Here is a 15,266-nt window from a genome sequence, read left to right as displayed (position 1 = left end):
TATGTTTTTAATTTTTAATTTTATAGTAATTTACAAACAGTACAGAGAAATTCTTTGTACCTTACCTAGCCTGCTCCACCCCTACCCGCTGCCCCCCCCATCTTAGTATCTTATATAACTATCATACAGCATCAAAACTAGGCAATTAACATTGGTACTATAGACATTATTTACAGGCCTTACCATATTTCATCAGTTTTTACATGTACTCAGTTTTGTGTGTGTATATGCACTTGTCCATCTATGTGTAGTCTTTGCAACTTTTTAAAATGTTTGTTTTTTTAATGTTTGTTTATTTTTGAGAAAGAGAGGCAGAGCGTGAGCAAGGGAGGGGCAGAGAGAAAGGGAGACACAGAATCCCAAGCAAGCTCCAGGCTCCAAACTGTCAGTACAGAGCCTGACTCCGGGTCTGAACTCAACAAGCCTGAGATCATGACCTGAGCTGAAGTTGGACGCTTAAACGACTGAGCCACCCAGGTGCCCCTGCAATTTAAAAAAAAAAAAAAAAAAAAAAGCTCTGTGCCTAACATGGGGCTTGAACTCAGGATCAAGAGTTGCATGCTTCACCAAATGAGCCAGCCAGGCACCCCTAGTCTTTGTAATTATATGTAGATATAGATACACAGATATAGATCTATTTCCCTTAAATATATATAAAATAGGGGCGCCTGGGTGGCTCAGTTGGTTGGGCGTCCGACTTCGGCTCGGGTCATGATCTCACGGTCAGTGAGTTCAAGCCCCGCATCGGGCTCCGTGCTGACAGCTCAGAGCCTGGAGCCTGCTTCAGATTCCGTGTCTCCCTCTCTCTCTGACCCTCCCCTGTTCATGCTCTGTCTCTCTCTGTCTCAAAAGTAAATAAACATTAAAAAAAAAAATTAAAAAAAAAATATAAAATATATAAAAATTATATATAAAATATATACTGTTAAAGAACTGTTTTATCACCACCAAGGAACTCCCTCATGCTTATTTTCTCTCTCCTCCCTTTTTCCAATCCTAAGCAACCACTACTTTGTTCTCTATAATTTTGTCATTTCAAGAATGTTGTATAAATGGAGTCATATAGTATGTAATCTTTTGAGATTGGTTTTATTTCACTTAGCATAATACCGTTTGGGATCCATACTCGTTATTCCAGGTATCAGTAGTCATTATTTTTAATTTCAGAATACTTTGTTTTATAGATATACCACAATTTGTTTAATCAACCACCCATTGAAGGACATTTCAGTTTCCAGTTCTTTGCTATTACAAATAACGTTGCTATGAACATTGGTGTATAGGTTTTTGTGTAGACATACATTTTTATTTTGGGGGACAAATGCCCAGGAGTGTAATTGCTGGATCATGTGATAAGCATATATTTGGATTTTTAAGAAACTGCTGAACTGTTTTCCATAGTGGTTGTACCATTTTACATTCTCACCAACAGGGGCACCTGGGTGGCTCAGTTGGTTAAGCGTCTGACCTCGGCTCAGGTCATGATCTCATGATTCGTGGGTTCGAGACCTGCATTGGGCTCTGTGCTGACAGCTCAGAGCCTGAAGCCTCCTGATTCTGTGTCTCCCTCTCTCTCTGCCCCTCCCCTGCTCACGCTCTGTCTCTCTCTGTCTCTCTAAATGTTAAAAAAATTTTTTTTTACATTCTCACCAGCAGTGTATGAGAGATTTACTTTGTCTGCATTCTTACTATCATTTGGTATTATCACAGTTTTTTATTTCAGTTTTTCTAATATATATATAGTATATATGTATATAGTGATACCTCATGTGATTTTAATTTACATTTCCCTTGTGGCTAGTGATAGTGAACATCTTTTCGTGTGCTTATTTGTCATTCATGTATCCTTTTTGGTTAAATATCTGTTTATGTCTTTTGTTCGTTTTGCAATGGTTTCTTTTGAGTTTTCAGAATGCTATACATACTCTGGATGCAAATCCATTATTGGATGTATGGTGTGCAAATAGTTTATCCTAGTCTGTAGCATGTCTTTATATCCTTTTAACAAGGTCCTGAAGAGAACAAAAGTTGTAAATGTTAAAATTAAGTCCAATTTACCAATTTTTTTTTCCTTTATGAATTGTCCTTTTGGTATAATTTCTAAGAACTTTTCACCTAACTCTTGGTCCAGAATTCTTTTTTCTTCTTCTTTCTTATTCGTTTTGTACATTTAAATCCATGATCACTTTTGAGTTAATCTGTATAAAGTATGGTTCATTTTCTTGTCTATTAATGTCCTCTGGTTCCAGCACCATTTATTGAAAAAACTATCCTTTCACCATTGAATTGCTCTTGCTCTTTTCTCAAAACTCAGTTGTCCATTCTTAGGTAGGTTTAATTCTGGGTTCTCTTTATGTTCTGTTGATCTTTTGTATCTGTCTCTCCACTGATTGTCCATATTGTCTCCACTGATTCTCCACATTGTCTTGATTACTGTTAACAATATAGTAAGTCTTAAAATTGGATAGCATGATTCTTTCCACTTTTTTTTTCAAAATCTATTTTTTTCCCCATATAATTTTAGAATAAGTTCCTTTTTATCTACTAACAGTCATGCTGAGTTTTGATAAAAATTTCGTTAAATCTGGAAATCTTTTGGGGGAGAATTGGCATCTTTAATGTTGAATCTTCAAACCATGAACAGTGTTGTTATGGGTTGAATTGAGTCCCCCTAAAACATATATAATGAAGTACTAACTCCAGTACCTCAGAATGTGACCTTTTTTGGAAGTAGGATCATTACAAGTGTAATTAGTTAAAATGAGGTCATACTGGAGTAGGAAGGGTCCCTAATTTAGTTATGACTGGTATCCTTAGAAAAGGGAAATTTGGACACAGACACACATGGAGGGATGATGATGTGAAGAGGCACAGGGGGAATGCAATGTGAAGATCAGATTTATGCTATCACAATCTGAGGATACCAAAAGCTAGGAGAGAGGCCTGGAGCAGATCCTTCTCTAGCATCTGCAGAGCAAACATGGTTCTGTTGACATCTTGATTCAGACTTCTAGCTTTTAGATATATGAGACAGTGAATTTCTGTTGTTTAAGTCATTCAGCTTATGGTACTTTGTTACAGTAGCCCTAGCAAACTAACACAAGTATATATCTGTCTTTTTTTTTATATTCTTTGATTTATTTTTATCAGCATTTTATGGTTTTTTGCATACAAGCCCTATACATGTTTTGTTGAATTTCTACACAGGTGTTTTTTCTTTCTTTCTTTTTCTTTTTCACTTTCTTTCTTTCTTTTGTGGTTATAAGTGTATTGTTTTAGTTTTTCATGTGCTCTTTATATATGGAGTGCAAATCTATATAGAAATAGTTGGGGTTTTTGTATGTTTTTCTTGTGTCCTGCAACCTTGCTGAACTCACTAGTTCAAAGAGGTGTTCTTTGTAAATGCCTTGGGATTTTCTACGTAGACAATAATGTCACCTGCAAATAGGAGCAGTTTTCTTTTTCTAGTCTCTCCTTTTCTTGCTTTATTGTATTGGCAGGATTTTCAGTCCCATGTTGAATAAGAGTGGTAAGAATAGGCATCCTTCCCTTATTTACAATCTTAGGAGTAAGAATCCATGTTTCACCATTAATTATGATAGCTGCAGGGTGTTTATAGATGTTCTTTATCAAGATGAGGAAATTATCCTCTATTTCTAGTTTGTTGAAAACTTAAAATCATGAGTGCTTTTTCTTTTTCTTTTTCTTTTTTTAACGTTTTATTTATTTTTGAGAGAGTGTAAGCAGGGGAGGGACAGTGAGAGGGAGACAGAGAATCCGAAGCAGGTTCTGTGCTGGCAGTAGTGAGCCCGATGTGGGGCTTGAACTCATGAAATGTGAGATCATGACCTGAGCTGAAGTTGGACACTCAACCGAGCCACCCAGGTGCCCCTCATGAGTGCTTTTTCTGCATCATTTGGTATGATAATGCGATTTTTCTCTTAGCCTGGTAATTGGGATTACATTAATTGGTTTTTGAATATTGAGCCAGCCTTGAATTTCTGGAGGAAACTCTACTAGGTTGTGGTATATAATGCTTTTAATATATTTTTGGATTTGCTTTGCTACTGTTTTTTAAGGATTTTTACATTTATGTTCATGAGAGATATTGGTCTGTAGTTTCTTCTTTTGTGCTATCTTTGTTTGGTTTTAATATTAAACACCCCTTGTTTCATAGAATTAGTTGAGATGTGTTCCCTTCTCTGCTGTTATCTTGAAGAGGTTATGTAGAGTTGGTGTTACTATTTCTTTAAATGTTAGATTTTAGCTATGAAACCATCTGGCCTGGACTTCTTTTCTGGAGGTTTTTAACCACAAATTCAAATTCTTTAGTACTTAACAGGACTATTCAGATTATCAGCTTCATCTTGAGTGAGTTTTGGTAGTCTGACTTTGAAGAATTGGTCTACTTCATGTAAGGCATCTAGTTTATGTGCACAGGGTTGTTTGTAATATTCCCTTATTGCCTTTTTATTTTTAGTTACTTTAAAAAATTTTTTTCCTTACATTTATTTATTTTTGAGGGACAGAGTGAGACAGAACACAATTGGGGGAGGGGCAGAGAGAGAAGGAGACACAGAATCTGAAGCAGGCTCCAGGCTCCGAGCAAGTGTTCAGCACAGAGCCTGACGTGGGGCTCAAACCCACAACCATGAGATCATGACCTGAGCCGAAGTTGGTCACTTAACTGACTGAGCCACCCAGGCGCCCCCCCTTAACTGCCTTTTTAATGCTGGTGGAGCCTCAGTGACATCTTCTTTTTCAGTCTTAGTATTGGTAATTTGTGTTTTTCCTTTTTATTTAATAGCCTTGCTAGGGGCACCTGGGTGGTTCAGTTGGTTAAAAGCATCCAACTCTTGATTTCTGCTCAGGTCATGATCTCATGGTTTGTGAGAGTTCAAGCCCCGCGTTGGACTCCATGCTGTCAATTCAGAGCCTTCTCAGGATTCTCTCTCTCTGTCTCTCTCCCTCTCCCTCCCTCCCTCCCTCTCCCTCCCTCCCTCCCTCCCACACACACACACACACACACACACACACACACACACACTGTCTCCCTCTCTGTCTCTCTCTCTCTCTCTCAAAATAAATAAACTTAAATAATCTTGCCAGAAGCTAATCAATTTTATTGGTAATTTCAAAGAACCATCTCTTATTTGAGTGATTTTTCTCTATTTTACTGTTTCCAGTTTTATTGATTTTTTTCTTTTTTTAAAATTTTTTAATTTTTTTAATGTTCGTTTTTGAGAGAGAGAGAGCATGCGTGCACACGCGTGAGCTGGGGAGGGGCAGAGAGAGAGGGAGACATAGAATCCGAAGCAGGCTTCAGGCTCTGAGCTGTCAGCACAGAGCCCGACGCAGGGCTTGAACTCCTGGACCATGCACGAAATGATGACCTGAGCTGAAGTCAGACGCGTAACTGACTGATCACCCAGGTGCCCCAATTTTTCTTCTTTATTCCTTCTCTTTGCTTGTTTTTGCTTTATTTTGCTCTCTAGGGCTATTACAAATAATGTTCTGTGAAAATTCATATACAAGTTTTCCCTTGAACGTCATTTTTTAATTCTTTTGGGTATATACCTAGGAGTAAAATTGCTGGGTCATATGGTAATCTATGTTTAACTTCTTAAGGAATCACCAAATTGTTTTCCGTAGTGGTTGCATCATTTTGCATTCCCACAGCAACACATGGGGGTTCTCCATGTGTTCTCCATGATTTCTCCATATCCTTGTCAGCATTTGTTATTTATTCATTTATTCATTCATTTATTTATTTGTTTATAGATTACAGCTATCTTGGTGTAATATAGTATCTCATTGTCATTTTGATTTACGTTTTCCTAATGACATTGAACATTTTTTCATATGTTTATTGGCCATTGCATTAACTTCTTTAAAGAAATGTCTCTTCAAGTTCTTTGCCCATTCAAAAAATTAGGTTGTCTTTTGGTTGAGTTGTGGGGTTCTTTATTCTGGATACTAGACTCTTATCAGATATATGTCTTATAAATATTTTTTTCCATTTTGTGAGTTGTCTGTGTACTCTACTGAAAATGTTCTGAAATATATGAAAGCATTCTGTTTAGATGAAGTCTGATATATCTGGTTTTTTTTTTATTTTGTGCTTGTGCTTTTGTTGTCAGATCTAAGAAACCATTGCCAAATCCAAGGTCATGAAGGTTTACCTCTATTTTCTTTTACAAGTTTTGAGTTAATTTTTGTATGTGGTATAACACAGGGTCCCCAGCTTTATTCTTTTGCATGTTTAGACTTCTGCCAATACCAGAGTGTTTTGATTACTATAGCTTTATGTTAAGTTTTGAAATTGGAAAGTATGAGTACACCAACTTTGTTCTTTTTTTCAAGGTTGTTTTGATCTGTTCAGACTCTGTTGCAATTCCATAGGAATTTTAGGATCAACTTTTCCATTTTTGCAAAAAAAAAACAAACCTGCCATTTTAAGGGTTTAAATTGAATCTCTGGATCACTTTAAGGACTATTGCCATCTTAACAACATTGTCCTCTAATTCCTGAATATAGGATGTCTATTTGTTAGGTAGTCTTCAGTTTTTTTCAGTAACACGTCGTAGTTTTCTGTCTTGCACCACATTGGTTAACTTTATTCCTGAATATAGGATGCTGTACTTTCCTTTTGATGGTCTTAAACTGAAGTTGTTTTCTTAATTTCAATTGTTTTTTTTTTTTTAATTTCATTTTTAGTGTATTGCTGAAAGGTAGAAACATAGCTTTTATCTTTATTGACTTTATATCCAGTGTTCCTAGTAAATTCATTTATTCTAATGCTTTATAGATTATTTTGGATTTTCTTTGTGACAGGTTTTTATTAGTCTGGTTCTATTAGAAGACACTCTTGGGGCATCTGGGTGGCTCAGTTGGTTAAGCGTTCAACTTCGGCTCAGATCATGATCTTGTATTTCATGAGTTCGAGCCCCACGTCGGGCTCTGTGCTGACAGCTCAGAGCCTGGAGCCTGCTTCAAATTCTGTGTCTCCCTCTCTTCCCCTCTGGCACCCCCCCCCCCCCCCCCCCCGCCTCTCTCTCTCTCAAAAATAAACATTAAAAAAAAAAGTTTAAAACAAAGGCAGACACACTCAATGATTTAAGTAAGGGAAGTATAATAAAAATAATAAGCCATTATAGGAGAGTATTTATAAAATATAGAGAGAGCTCAGTAGGGCTCTCTAGGGCAGAGGGACAATCTTGGAAGGGACTTCCAAACACCAAGGCTCAGACCTTAATTGTAGATGATGTAGTTGCAACTCAGTGGATGGCAGAGACGTTCACTGGGTTGCCTGGGCCAGAGCTGGTCCATGGTTGCTGGGCAAGCAAGAAGCAGTTCTTCAGGGCATACATAGGCAAGTGTTAGCTGGTGGTTGAGTAGATAGAGGGAGTCAAGGCACTGCCGCAGGTAGGAGGCCTCAAGCATGCAGTGTCCATATTGGAAGGGCTGCAGGAAGGGTGTCACTAGGCTATGTCGTGATTGTGAGGCTACTTACTAAGAGACATTTCTGGGCACATGGCTGGGACACAGCACCATAGATTTCTTTACATTTGCACTGCTGCCTGACTGCACAGCAGCCACAACCAACAAGGAAGCCCCCTTTGTCCTGCAGTGTTCCTCTAACACTCTTTATTGAGAAAGTTTAAACACATGCTTACTGTAAAGGAGAAGTGGTGACATAAATCCCATCTATTATCATAGAGCATTGATATTGAAGAGTGAATGTGGAACAGAGATAAAAGTTTGGTAACTAGAACACAAGTCCTCTCTGAATAATGATAGTTTCTTTCTGATCCATATACCTTTAATTTTTATATTTCTTGCCTTCTAATTCTTTTACCTTTTATTCCTATATTTTTACTGCCTTGGTGAGGACTTTCAATACAGTGTTAAATAAGATAGTGGTAACAGTTATTTCTGTCTCATCTTTGATCTCAGGAAGCCTTTAATAATTTACCAACAAGTATGAGGTTTTCTGTGGTTTGATGTATATACTTGCCATAAGATTTGAGGAAATTTCTTAGTCTCTTAAGAGTTCATAATAAATGGATGTTGAATTTCATCTAATACTTTTACTACAGCTTTTTAATGGATCATGTGATTACCCCCCCTTTTTCAATTAATGACATTAATTATATTAACTGGTTTTTCAGATGTTAATCCTTGGGGAAAAATGCATTTAGTGTGGTATATTGACTTTTTATATATTATGGATTAATTTACTGATACTGGGATATGATTTTTACATCTATGGTCATGAAGAATAATTTTCCTTCTTAGGTAGTCCCGTTGGATTTTGTTATAAAAATTACTCTGGTTTCATAAGATGAATTGGGAAAGGTTCCTTTTTTTCCTTTTTTAGAGAGAGTTTGTGTATGATTACTGCAACTTCTTGCTTTGATGTTTGATACATTTTTCTAGTGACATCATAACTTAGGGGTTTCTTTGAGGGGGGGCCATTGCTAATAATGGATTAAATTTCTTTGTAGATAGAAGACTGGATTTTCTTTGAGTTTTGGTAAATTTTAATTTTTTCCCAAGGCATTTGTTCATTTCATCTAACATATCAAATTTATTATTTATGATATCTACATTATTTTTCTAGTAATGTTCTCTCCTCCATTTCTGATATTGGTAATTTGAGATTTGGGGTTTTTTTTTTCCCCTCCCTTTTCTTTTCCTAATTATTGTCTGTCTTCTATATTCTCTAAGTTTGGCCACTCTTTTTCTAGCTTCTGGAGATGGTGCTAATATCATTGCTTGTTTTCAGGCTTTCTTAGTTTCTTATATGTGTATATCGGCTTGTAAATTTCTTCTCGGTACAGCTTTTGCTGTTATTTTATTGTTTTTATTTACTTCTCTATATAATCTATGTAATTATACAATTTAAATTTCAATTATGATTCCTTTTGTTGATTATGAGTTATTTACAAGCTTGTTGTCTGCTATTTCAAACAGTGGGTTTGGGCTTTTTCTGTAACTTTTTTCTACCTTAATTACATTTTAGTCATAGAACCTTCTATGAATGATTTTAGTTCTCTGTTTTGTTGTGGCATGATTTTTAGGATCTAGAATATGGTCAATTTTGATAGATGCCATGTGTCTGTTAAATAGGATCCAGTCATTGTTGGGCATCATGATTATAAATATGTAGATCAAATTTGTAGTTGGCTTGTTTAGATTTTCTGTATTCTTACAGAATTTTTGCCTCACTCTTCTGTCACTTACTGAAAGAAGTGTATCAGTCTTTCGCTCAGAGTGTGGGTTTGTACATTTTCCCTTTTATTTTGTATATTTCTGATTAAAATATTTTGAAGCTATGTTAAGTGGTGCATATATGTTTAGATTTGCTTTTTAGGATCAGTGAATTGATTCTTTGTCTTATGAAATGCTCTTTATCTCTGGGAACACTTGTCATAAAATCTACTCTTTCCTTTGGCTAATTCTTCCATTACCATTTACCTTTCTTTTACTTATTTAAAAAATTTTTTTTAAATATATTTTTAAGAGGCAGAGAGAGACAGAGTGTGAGTGAGGGAGGGGCAGAGAGAGAGGGAGACACAGAATTGGAAGCAGGCTCCAGGCTTTCAGCTGACAGCACAGGGCTCGATACGGGGCCCAAACTCACAAACTGTGAGATCATGACACCTGAGCTGAAGTTGGACACTCAACTTACTGAGCCACCCAGGTGCCCCTCTTTCTTTTATTTTTAACCCATTTGCTTATATTGAAAAATGTCTTTTGTAAACAGCATAGTTGGGTTTTTTTTTCCTGTTTTTGTTTTTACCTAGTCCAAAACTCTTAGTCTTTTACTTAGAGTTTTTAGTCCATGTATATTTAAAGTAATTACTGATATACTTGGGTTAATATTTACTGTCTTACTATTTGATTTCAATATGTGCAGACTGTTTTGTGTTTCTTTCTCTCCAGTTTTGCCGCCTTTTGTGTTACTCTGTTTGCCTCTCTTTTACCATGTTGTGCATTTTTTTATTGCTTATCATAGAAATTGATATGTACCCATGACTTATAATATATAATATTCTAATAAAAATCATTGTTTAAACCACTACCCCATTAGTGTTCCTCTGGCCTCCCGTCTTTTCCATTTGATTATTATATATTAATATACCTGTGGGTTGTATGTATTTTAAGGCATTATTTTGTTATTGGTACAAGGAGTATTCATTTATATTTTCCCACATATTCACCCCTTTTGTTTCTTTTAAGTACTTCTGGAGTTTTTATCTTTGATCGTTTTCCTTCTGTCTAAAGAACTGTTGAGTATTCCTTGTAGTGCAGGTTTGCTGGTGACCTATTTTCTCCCATTTTTGTCTGTCTGAAAATGTCTTTACTTTGCCTTCATTTATGAAGGATATTTTTGCTGGCTATAGAATTATGGGTTTGCAGTTATATTTTCTTAGCTCTTGAAGCTCTATTGATTTATGGTTTTCCAAAGCAAGCTCTGAATGTTAACTGTTGCTCTGTTAAAAGTAAGTTGTCTTTTTTAACACTGGCTGCTTTTTAGATATTTTTCTTCTGTTTTCAACAATCGAGATAACATTTGCCTAGGTGTGATTTTCTTGTATTTATCCTTGGGGTTTGTAAAAGTTTTTGAATCTGTAGGTTGTTGTCTTCAATTAGTTTTAGAAAATTCTCAGTCATCATCTTTTTATACATTGCCTCTGCACATTCTCTCTCTCCCCTCCTTCTGAGGTTCCAGGTATGCATATCTTAGACTTTTCCATGTTTTACACGTCTATTATTTTATGTATTTTTTCGGTCTGTGTGCTTCTGTTTGAATATTTCCTATTGTCTTGTGTTCCGTTTTGCCAATTCTGTCTTCTGATCTGATGAGTTCTTCAGATTGTATATTTCAGTTATAGAATTTCCATTTGATTCCTTTTATAATAGATTTTAGTTTCTGATAAAATACATTTTTGTTTCCCTGAATATATTTGATGTAATTATATACAGTCTTGTGTATTAAGATCAATAGCTGGGTCACCAAATCGATGTAATTTTTTTTCTGGGTTTTAATCGTATGATCCTGGTTTTGTTTTGTTTTGTTTTTTAATGTTTATTTTTGAGAGAGAAAGAGCGCATGAGCTGGGAAGGGGCAGAGAGAGAGGGAGACAGAATCTGAAGCAGGCTCCAGGCTCCTAGCTGTCAGCACAGAGCCCGATGCAGGGCTCAAACTCACTAACCATAAGATCATGACCTGAGCCTAAGTCGGCTGTTCAACCGACTGAGCCACCCAAGTGCCCAATGTGGTCCTGTTTTTAGAAATGCCTAGTAATTTTTTATTGAGTGTTAGATATTACAAAATATTGGCGAGGTTCCAGATGATGTCATATAGCTCCAGAGGAGGTTCACCCTTTCTTCTGATAAGCAGATAAATGGGAGATCACCTTACTTCCATCAGGAAGTGAGCTGAGTTGAGGCTGGGTTACAGTTTTGGCAGGTCTCTGCCTCCCTCTGATTTGCTCCTGCAACTCGAGTATAGCCATTCAGAGGCTGAGTCTGGTATGTTCAGTTCCCCTGGCAGAACTTGAACTCTAATCCAGCATGTAAAACTGCCAAAATCTCCACTCTGCTTTTCAGAGGTTTTCTGCCTAGCTTCTTAGTGTCCTTCCTTATGCAGCTTCAGAATTTTCAAATTTCTTGAAGGGAAAATTGGCTGTGTGTCAGACTCTATCCTTGGCACTTGCCCTTCTCACCTGTGTGTTATTCCTTTTGTTTTGAATTTTGTTTGTAGCCTTGTAAGACCACCACAGTTCTGCTGGTTTCTCCGTTTTCTAGCACCAGCCCAGTCAAAGCCTGATTCACGGCCTCTTGCCTTATGCCCAATTTCAACAAATGCCTCCTTGGAAAAGTGGCTGCATTTATCAGGCCACTTCTCCATGTTTCCCTGCTCTTCTGTATTCTTGGTTCTTTTAGTTCTTTTACTTCAGCAGTTCTTCAGTAGCTTTAAATAGGTGTTTTTAAACTTTTTTTCTGTATTTTAAAATTGTTCTTGATGGAAACATTGGTATAACATAAACTATTCCTTCATTCATGGAAGTGATGGCCATATACAGTTTGTTGTTATTTGTTGGTTACCACATCCATTATACAGTTAACTTCTTTGACATCAGTTTCCTTAAGTGACTCTTGGTTTTCTGACTGCATTGTGTATGGCGGACCTTTGGAAAATATTATATATCAATGTAGAAATTGATTCTTACTCAGTAGAAAGGCTTAGTGGTGAAAATATGTGTTACCAGATCAAAATCAGCAATGACTCTGAAATTATTGTATAAATAAGTGGGAAATGTATTTGATAGTCAAAAACTCAGGTGCACATTTATTGGGATATTTGATCTATTCTTGTGGTTATAATTATTTTAACATGGTTTTATGTTTGCGCCGCTATTTTTTTCCTTTTGTTTCCTTAATATCAGCTTACAGTGTTATTTCTGCTTACATTATGCGATACCAGAGTTCAAAGAACTCTCTATAAAATTTTTAATGTAACGAGAACAAGAAAATATGGACAAATGTGAAAGATTCTTCCCTCTCCCTTACGCTCAAAATAACTACTGCTATGTATAACTACTTCTCTTCCTCCACCCCCTCTCCCTTTCCTCTTTTAACTTTTGTCTGCTCTCTGTTGATACTTGTTAGTTGAAGAAAATGTAGAAATTGAAATACATGAAAAGAAGAAAATCAAAATTTCTTAAAATCCTGTCACCAAGCAGTAATCACTTTTTGAGCTTTTGGCATATCTTTCATGAATTTTTATTTTCATATGTAAAATGGATCATAATGTGATTCTGAGCCCTGCCTCTTCATTAATATCACCTTTAAGAATTAAAATTTAGATTCTGAGATATAACTCAGTCTTAACCAATTCAGACTCTTCAGGGATATAGCTAAGAGGATTTTGTTTAGAAAAACAAAATCTTTTTTTCAGAAAAGTTTAATAACCTCCAGACATTTTTAAAATGGAAAAAAAAAGAATCTTGTAATATTTCATATAGTAAACTTTAACTTGTATACAACTCCTTCTCTAATTATTCAATTTTAACTTTTTCCTAGCCATTCCACCCAATGGTGAATCTGGATTGTTCTCGGGATTTTCGGCCATTTCTTTGTGCACTCTATGCTCCTATTTGTATGGAATATGGACGTGTCACACTTCCCTGTCGTAGGCTGTGTCAGCGGGCTTACAGTGAGTGTTCAGAGCTCATGGAGATGTTTGGTGTTCCTTGGCCTGAAGATATGGAATGCAGTAGGTGCGAAAATCAGATTTTCATAGATCATTACTTATGGTATGCTGCAGTATGTTAAAATTACTTGTTTTCTAGTTCATCAGTTTTTTAAAACTTTTGAAATGTAGCATATATTAGTTTTAATTTTGAACAGAGGTTTCATGACCTATGAACTGTTCATTTCCTTAGGGACTTGGAATCACTAAATGAAAAAGGTAGAAAAGAAAAAACGTTTCTGTGAAGAAATTTTTAAAAGAATGAAGAAAAACAAGACAATTTTTTTCCTCAAAAAATTTCTGGTTATACAAGTATGAGTAATGCAGTTAGAAAATATAGAGAAGAAAATAATCATTACCTCACCATTAAATGTCTTTAATGATGATTTAATGGAAGTTAAGTATCCATATGATTTAAATGTGTTAATGACTAAAGAAGTTCTGTCAACTCTGCTTTTCTGTCATGTATTAGCAAACCAGAATCAGAAAATGTCAGATACTTTTCAGATCACTTCCAAATATAGATTGTAAGCATTTTCTAAAGATTCAAAGATGTTTACTAGACAGTCTTACAGATTTATATGAGAGTAATAACGTGTACAGTAATACTGTATTTCTTATATGATAATGTACCTTTCTGTATTGTGAAGTATTTCAAGGATAAAGAATAGTAAGATAAATGGGTATGTACCTATTGTTGTCTAACTTTATCCAGTCTTAACATTTTGTGATACTTGCCTCAGTCACTTTTTTTTTTTTTCCCCTCAAATAAAACAATACAGATAGAGTTGAAAGTTCCTTTCTTGGTACCTATCTTGATTTCATTCCCTTCTTTCCTCCTCAGAGATGAGGTAATAATGATTGTGTTGTTAATCATTCCTATATTTGTTTTTATACTCTTGCTACATATATACATATCTATAAACAACATTAATTTTTTTATATGTATATATAGTTGTATGTGTAGATTTGGTTCATTCCTTTTAATTGCTACATAATGGTATTAATATTCTAGGGCAATTTGACCATTTCCTGTTGATGGTCACTTAAGTTATTTCTGGGTGTTTGCTGTTATCAATAATGCTGCAGTGAACATTCTTTTTTCCTTCATGTTTAAAATTAATTTTGTTTACCACCTAACAATGGCCCTTGGAGGTAGGTTAATAGCAGGACTTGTTACTCTCATCTGGCATTTGAAAAACTTAAGAAATAAAACATATATTAGTTTCTCCTAGTCAGTTCACGGACATTTTGCTTTCTTGTATTTATTTATTCTGTTTCCCACATGTTTAACCTGTTTTCTTATCTAGCCCCATGTAGCCATTCATCCACCTTCTCCCCAAGAATATGGTAGTGTTTATAGTTCCTCTTTTAGAAGTCTGTTAATTTCTTGGTGTTTATAATAGCTATGAATTGCTTGGGCAAGAACCCTATTTTGTTTCTTGTAATTAACTCCCACTGTTTAGTAGTCTTTTATATTAACAGTTTGTATACAAGTATAGACATCTCATTATTATCTTTATTTCTTTGTTTTGTTGGGATTAAATCTATTTTATGTCCTTACTGTCGTCTGGGATTGAGTAACTCTGAAACCTTAAAGTCTGGCACGGTGGTCTTTCATAACAACCTTTCGTTTTTTTTTTTTTTATTTTTTATTTTTTATTTTTTATTTTTTTTTACTGTTTGCTAATTTTTGAGACAGAGGCAGAGCATGAGCGAGGGAGGGACAGAAAGAGAGGGAGACACAGAATCCAAAGCAGGCTCCAGGCTCTGAGCTGTCAGCACAGAGCCAGATGCGGGGCTCGAATTCCTCAACCACGAGATCATGACCTGAGCTGAAGTTGGACGCTCAACCGACTGAGCCACCCAGCGCCCCTAACAACCTTTCATTCTTCTGCATTGCTCAAATCCTTTGTCTGCTGTTCTTGAACTTAATTGACACTCCCAGACTTTGGATTTGTATTTCCCCTTCCTCATATCCCTCTTCCTAATCTCATTTATT

At 35.8% G+C, this 15,266-nt stretch overlaps 1 protein-coding gene across 3 annotated transcripts in view; it reads left to right on the top strand.

Moving 5' to 3' along the window:
- FZD3 (frizzled class receptor 3) overlaps positions 1 to 15,266 on the top strand; it is a 95,461-nt gene that overhangs the window by 22,872 nt on the left and 57,323 nt on the right. For all 3 annotated transcript variants that reach the window (XM_049632371.1, XM_049632372.1, XM_049632374.1), the window contains one exon: positions 13,096 to 13,292. In XM_049632371.1, coding sequence (XP_049488328.1) covers positions 13,096 to 13,292 — 197 coding nt within the window. The remainder of the gene's footprint in view (positions 1 to 13,095; positions 13,293 to 15,266) is intronic.

This window comes from Panthera uncia, chromosome B1, assembly GCF_023721935.1.
Source record: "Panthera uncia isolate 11264 chromosome B1, Puncia_PCG_1.0, whole genome shotgun sequence".
NCBI classification, from domain to species: domain Eukaryota; kingdom Metazoa; phylum Chordata; class Mammalia; order Carnivora; family Felidae; genus Panthera; species Panthera uncia.
Note: the sequence above shows the minus strand (reverse complement) of the source record. Positions and strands in the feature narration are given on the sequence as shown.